Source organism: Echinops telfairi, unplaced genomic scaffold (genome assembly GCF_000313985.2).
Source record: "Echinops telfairi isolate 266 unplaced genomic scaffold, ASM31398v2 ScPeMD7_7458;HRSCAF=8496, whole genome shotgun sequence".
Lineage (NCBI taxonomy): Eukaryota > Metazoa > Chordata > Mammalia > Afrosoricida > Tenrecidae > Echinops > Echinops telfairi.
The window spans coordinates 377899-385035 of record NW_022111358.1 but is presented as its reverse complement, the minus strand read 5'-3'; the positions used below and the strand labels follow the sequence as shown (position 1 = coordinate 385035).

General features: G+C 54.6%; 1 protein-coding gene across 1 annotated transcript in view; it reads left to right on the top strand.

Annotated features, from left to right (window-relative positions):
* RAP1GAP2 (RAP1 GTPase activating protein 2) overlaps positions 1–6234 on the top strand; it is a 267961-nt gene extending 261727 nt beyond the window's left edge. Inside the window, exons 23-24 of the mRNA XM_045299948.1 lie at positions 979–1017; positions 1983–6234. Coding sequence (XP_045155883.1) covers positions 979–987 — 9 coding nt within the window. The 3' untranslated portion in view covers positions 988–1017; positions 1983–6234. The remainder of the gene's footprint in view (positions 1–978; positions 1018–1982) is intronic.
* Positions 6235–7137: the final 903 nt, after the last annotated feature.

The following is a 7137-nucleotide window of genomic DNA, read 5'->3' as shown; positions in this document are numbered from 1 at the left end:
GCGTGGAACATTGGCGATTGTTAGCCAACCTGCCTTAGGCTGTGTGAGGCACTACAACAGGCGGGAGGAAGTTCCCTCAGTCATGTGGGATCACAGAGGACAGATCAGAGCTCCCCCAGCGACACAGGCAGGGTTTCTCTTGAAGAAGGTGGGCGGGATTTCCCTTGCCACTTGTTAAGCTCTGCAGTGGGCAGGCTGGTGGAATTTCCCCATGAAGTAGGTGGGTGGGATTTTCCCCAGAAGACCATTGGGCAGGATACCCACTGGTGGATGCTGGGCGGGCATTCCCGAGCTTCGGGCTGTGCTGCAGAGAGTGGAGTTCTCCCTGCTGGCCAGAGGGCAGGTGTAAATGCTCTGGGCTAAGGGGAGTGGTCTGGAGTTAGGCAGTGGCATGTGCAAGAAAGAGGGAAGAGAAAAAGAAAAAAAATAACCCTAAGCCCGCGAAGGCTGTGGTGGGATAGAGAGAAGAGGGGGAAACAAAAATAACAATATAGCTGAGCCCCAATCCCTAACCATGGAGCTGGAGGGTTTTAATCCCTGCCCTGAGGCCATGGAAAACTGGCTATGTTGAGATAAAGCCCCTGCGGCTGCCCCAAATGGTCCCAGCTCCAGCCAAGACAGTGGTGGGACTAAGGTCAATCCCTAGCTGGCCTCCACTTTGGTAAGCCCAAACCCCCAGCTCCTCAAAACCTAGTGGATCTGTGCCTACTTATCTTTACGATGCTCCTCCTGTGACCTGGCAGTGTGGAATTTCCCTCTTAGTAACTCTCCTGGGCTGATTTCTGCAGATTCCCTTTGGTGTGTGTCACTCAGTCACCATCTTCCTGGAAGTCTCAGCAGTTTCGTCTCTTTTCAATGGCCGTGTTTGACCATTGGCTCACATTTCCTTCTCAAGTTCATGGGAGTGTTGGGTGCTGTTGGCTGGATTTGGTTGCTGGTTATTAAACACCCTCTTGTGTACATTTTTTCTTGAAACAGGGTCACTAATGGGAAAGAGGAGTCCTTCAGACATTAAAGGTGGGTTGAGTATTTTACCTGCTGTGGCCTTGCCAGGGGGCAGGGTGTCTCTTTGGGAACAGGGGTCCCGTGGCCTTAGAATCTTGACCATATCCAGAGCCATGATACCAGCCAACAGAGTGGATGACAATAAAGCCTCATCAAATAATACAAGGAAATAATTTGTGTCCACAAAATTATAAAAGGGATCATGAGAAAATTCTTAAAACCCCTAGGAAGATGGATCCCAGACCTGGGTGAGAAAGATTGGCCTGAGAGGCAGATGGAAACGATGCCTGGTCAGACTGGGCCAAGCATACCGGCTTGGTCTCTCTCCCACCGGAATGGCAGCAACCCGGAGTTTTCCCTCAATTTACTCCCTGGCCTCCTTCCTCCTCCCCTAGGATCCCTGGCAAGGGCTCTGGGCTGCGCGGGTTCCTTTGTTGGGCCGAGGTGCCCTTACTCCCCTAACCCTGTGAGGGACACGCAGGGTGGCTCTTTTCCCGAGGGGTCCCATGGTTTCCAGCAGCGAGTAGCTCACCACAGTCCAGTCCAGCTCACCAAACCACTGCTAACGATGTTGCTAGAGACACGTCTGACCACTCCCAGTCCTCAGCCCATCATCGGGGCCCTCAGTGGGGCTTGGAATCAGGAGGCGAGGGGAAGCGGGACCGTTGATGGAAACCTGGTCTACATAAAAGCGGTGGAGAAAATAAGAACGTTGGCTTTCCGTTTTAACTCCCAGATACCTCAGTTTCCCAAACTCAGAAGCCGGTTGGGGCTCACAAAGACCACCCCACTTGTATAAAATCCCCACAGCCTTGTATCGGACCCCCTCCTCACCCAAATCTGCTGCGGGAGTGCTGTCCCCATAGGTACAGCCCTTCTCCACTCCCTCGACCCCGGGTCTGCACCGCCAGCGCTTGTGTCTCCCCTTCCCTTACTGAACCTCCGCTCACCATGTCCTCCGTCCTTGTCTTCTCCAGGGAAGCCTGGATTCTGTCCAGGAGAAGGCTCCTAGTCCAGGTCTTTGGGAGTGCCGACCACTGCTCTGACCATCACAGGCCTATTGCCCCACTGGACACCTGACCAACTTGTCTGTCCCAGTGCCCCCCATCTGGTCCTATCTCTGTCCACCCCTTCACCAGAACACCCCTAACTTTGGACAAAGCCTTCTCCCTCGAGAGCCCTCTTTGTGGTCTCTTCCCGTGCCATGTCTGTCTGGGCCTTGTGTCACCCTGGTTTTTTTCTGCTGAGGAAAAGGGAATTGGGCCAGGGAGGGTCATCAGGGTACCGTCGGGAGCAGAGGCAGAGGGTGGTGAGGTGGGGAGCAGGGACAGGCAGCAGGGGCGTCCCTGTGTGTCCTCGGTCACAGCCTTCTTGGACACGGCAGGCTGGAACCAGGGCCAGTGCATCTACGGGTGGTGGAGGGGCTGCTTCTGCATGAGCCAAGATTGAGACCATCAGGGCAGTGCCCTGATATAAACCGGCTCTGGGCCTCCCATGTCTCTGGGGCTTTGAAATGCCTGTTTGCTTCCTGGATGAGGACTTTGTACTCTTGGGTGGATGTCAGGCCCCCGTCTCCTGACCTTGCCATCAGCCGTGTGTTTCAAGAGGGGCGTTGGCCAGTTGACGCTTGGAGACAAAGCTGGGATACCACTCCTCTGCCCCCTCCCCCTCCCCCACCCCCTCCCAGACTCCCAGTGATCATTGCTGCTGCTAGAGAAGCTTCCTGTCGGTGTCTCCCCTCAGAGAGTGATTTTGTCCTGGAGGGGATGGGTGGCCAGGCAGGAGTGAGAAGGAATTCAGGGAGCAGGGGGTGCTTAGGGCCCCAGGACTCAGCTGGGAGGTGCTGGTGGTGGGTGTACATGGGAGGCAATCAGCTTTCACTCACCCACCACTCAGGTTGCAGCGGGACAGGTGAGGTAGGGGTGACTTGCCAGGGGACGATGTGCAGGGGCAGGAGAGAGGCTTGGGTTCGGAGAACAGCACCCATCCACGACTTAGGTTCCTGTCTCTGGGAGCTCAGCGCTGCCTTACGGGGCCCTCTCTGGGTCCGGGCACCATCCCGCAGGCCAGCGGCTGGGGGCGGGGTTGGTGGTGGCTGCAGCCTAGCTGCCCCCAGAATGAGATGCAAGCACCTCAGTCAGGGCCCCCTCTGCTGGCGGAAGCAGTTTGCTCTCTGATGGGTAGCCAGCGTCCCCCTCTCCCACACCGGGGTGGGTGGGCGTGGACCTGGAAGGTCCTCTGAGGGTCTGGCTGCCCGCGGGGAGCCCTAGGCCAGCCCGTGTACCTTAGTAGCTGATACGCGGTTGTCCCCGGAGGCTTCCTAGATGCAGGGAGCCAGGCTCCTTCCCAAACCGAGGCTTATCAGTGGGACACTTATTGCTGTGATACTTTCCTTGCGGCTTTTGTCACGAGTGCACCGTGACGGCTTGATCCTTGGCACCCATGCACGCACGCACGTGACGCTGCGGGGGATGTGTGCGGGCTGGGGTGCCTCCGCCCCCCTGGTCTGAAAAGAGCCGGTCCAGAAAACCATCCCAGTTGGAAGAGCCAGGCTAGGGCGGGCCAGCTTGCTGGAGCCCTCTTTCACACCATCCCCACAGCACCCACTGCTCGAACGAGGCCCCAGGGTCCTGGCAGCGTGCTGCTGGCTGGGCTTCTGAGAGGACTCGCAAGGTGCAGCTGCATTTCTGCACCACTCGTGCCAGGCTTCGGGCTCACCTCTCTGCGTATCTCAGATTCACAGTGGCTCGGTGGCGGTGCTGTGTGGCAGGGTTGCCCGGGGGCTTTTGGAGGTTTTTAGGTGGTCTCCACTCTGCCCCAGAGCCCCCAAGGCTCTAGCTTCTCCTGCCTCTGCGTGGTGGGTGGAGTCAGTGGTTACGTGCTGGGCTGGTGATCACAGCCCTCGAAGGCCCCAGGATGGAGTTCTGCCTTGTACACAGGGTCTCTGACCAGCTGGCAACTGGTTTACGGGGTTTTTTGTCCCAAGTGGCAGTGGGGATGATGTCCAGTGTGCGAAGGAGCTAGAAGACCGTGCTGTGCTCCCCAAGAAGCGCAGCCCTGTGAGTGAATGATCCCACCTCCTGTTTGCTGTTGGGAATGCTCTGGTCAGAACCCCAAACGTCCCTGTCTCTGAGTCTTGCTATATCCTCTCTAAGAGGTCTGCCTATGGCTCTTAGGGTGTATGCTACCAGCCCACCTTCGGCTCCAGAGAGCAGGATGGGCCCTGGTTTCTCCATGACAACCCCACCCCCATCCCTCACCCCATCCCCCGGCTGTAGAGCAGGTCACTGGGGCCCCTGGAAGGCTGTTCCCCACACAGTCTGCTCAGATGCATAAGGCCTCCCCTCTGATGACTGCTCCCAGGTGTGGGGCACCCAGGTTTGCCCTGAGCCCCCTGGGTTCTTGGGACTAGATTCACGTAGCTGGCGCTCATGCTAGGATTTGCGGCATTTTCACGTACAATCTCCACTTTAAAAGGCATTTCCCGGACCCCCTCTGTCTCTGAGGACTGCCTGGTTGACTGAGGACACGGTACTTTCCCGGGGCTGCCTGGCACCCAGAGGCCTCTCCCCAAGTTGGCGCCGGAGCTGGCGTTTCTTTCTGTGCTAGTGAATGGAAACAGTGTTGTTTCCTAGCGGACCTTCTATGGCTCTGCTTTGTCAAGATTATCATGACGCCCACCCTCGGGGACCCTATGCATCGTCAAATCCCACCTCTCTTCCTACAGATAAGAACCCTCAGACCCAGGGAGGAGACAGTGTACTCTAGTGTCCACTACCAGCTAGTGGCAAGGGTGGGGTTAGAACCCACGCCCCAGGGTCCTTTGCTCTGTACCATCTATTGCTGTGTGGAATATGTGGCTATAGTTCCTGGAGGCCCGGGTATTGGAGAAGCCAGTTAGCTGGTGCCGACGCTGGCAGGGAGGCAATACAGTCAAGAAATGCTGGTGGGCCCTCTTTTCTCATATTTCCATTGGGGGGGTGGGCAGACAGAGGTGCTCTGAGATTGCAAAAGGCCAGGAGAGGCTTGAGTTGAGGTTTTGGATGCAGCTTGGAAAACAAGGAGGGGGACGGGGAGCCAGTCCCTCTGGCTCAGGTCACCCCCAAGGTGACCCTGGTCTATAAAGGCGGGTGGAGGCCAGGGCGAAGAGGCAGTTAACCAACTCTTGCATATGCCTTTGTAAGTTGAGAAAGAAAATGGCAAAGGAGACCTCTTGAGTTCTCTCCCTACTTCTTGAACAGAGATGGTTGGTGGTCTTTAGGGAAGAGGCAAGACACGGGGCCTCTTTCCCTTTCTCTCCCAAACTCTTTTAAGGTGCCAACACAAACACTACCTTCTTCATTTCTAAGCCACTGGAGCCAGGTCTGCGGAGGGGGTGGGTGTGGGTGTGCAGGAGTTCAGGTCGATGGAAGGTTACAGGTGGCCAGTCAGGACCAAGACTGATCAGGCAGACGCAGGACCAATTCCACAGCTCCTTCCTTCAAGGCGAGGGCGGGTCAGCAAATGCCCAGTCTGTCTCTGTAGCCCGGCTGGGTTGCTGGCTGGGGCATGGCCTGCCAAGCTCAGATACATTTTGTCACTAACCCCTTGCTCACCCCAACCCCACGGCTCCCTCCTTTCCACTGGGCCAGGTGCTCAGTGGGGCTGTTCACAGGTGCCCCTTTGAGAGGAAGAAGCCAACCTTCACTCACAAGGGCTAAGGGCAGTGGAGCCCTGCGAAGGGCAGAAGGGTGGTTGGGCAGTGGCTTTACCCTGTGCCCCACCAGCTGAGCGTGGTGGTGGTGTATGGCTGGAAGCCCGGCATCCAGTTGCCATTGTCTTTGATTTTGTGACATCTCTTGTGCTCAGAAAGCCAGTGTCCCCTTCCTGCTCCCTAGCATGTGTGCTGACTCCCTTGTGTGGACGATAGTTACCCTTGGACACTCCAGCCCGGGGGGTGCAGATGTTCCAGTGTGAAGAGAGTCCTCTATGTCCTAGAATCTCAGACGCGTCGCTTGGAAACGATGATTCGTATCATGATGATTTTTCTTTCTTTCCTCCTAGCCAGGAGGTGATTTGTAGACCCTGATTGCCTATGTCATGTAAATAGTGTACATTTAATTTATTGCTATGGTAGCACATTGTATTTGTTAATGTATAAAACAAATTCTAAAATGTTGACAAATGTATATTTTGTTGCTTAAATGTGTCTTTGCAGAAATTGACAATAAATAACATATTTTGTGTCCATTTGTGTTCAGACTTCTTTGGATTGGGGCCCCAGGCTGAGGGAGTTGTCCCCCACCCCCCCAAGCAATTCCCGGTGGGGCAAAAGAGCTCTTACACATGCATGAGTCAGGCAAGGGCTGAGGGAGAGCCCTGCATTCCCACACAGCTGAGAAGCTGTTCTGATGGAAGAACTGTATTCCACGTCATTCCTGATCCTGAATTTGTAATCTGTTACTTCCCTAACAAATCCCACCGTTGAGAGGATGGTTTGTGAGTTCTTTGTAGACATTGCAAGGAACGACCAAACCCATCAGAGAAGCTGAGAGGAGCGTGAGAGGGATGGCTGGTGTCAGAACTGGTCAAAAGAAGGTGTACTTGACGTCTACCTCCTAGGAATCAGCTTTGGGCTAATGTTGGCCTTGTTTCTTTTTCCACCCCGTGAAGTTAGACTAAGCAAGATGCTGCCACAATGTCAATATTATATATTATGTTTATATGGTTTTGTTTCCCCATAAGAAATTAGAAGACCAAAAATAGACCTTTAAGTATCTACCAGGGATTAGTTGTGTGATTTGGGCCAGTCAGTTCATGTCCTTGGATTTTCAATTTCTTTGATGTAGAGTCAGAAAAAGTATCCACCCTTGAACTTCTACAGCTACCACATTGCTCACCGTGATTGAATTGATGAGTCCTCATGGTGAATCTATAGCTACATCCTCACTGAACTATGCCAGGACAGTCACCTTACTGCTTTTCATACTCTTGTCCTTGACTTCTCAGTCCTGCCCTCTTGCTGACTCTAGCTACCCTTCAGTGGTAGACAGTTTTCTTCTGGACACCTCAAGAGAGCTCTGTGGTCACTGATAGACTACTTGTAAAACAAAACCCCAACTCACTGCCATCGAGTCGATGCTGACTCATAAC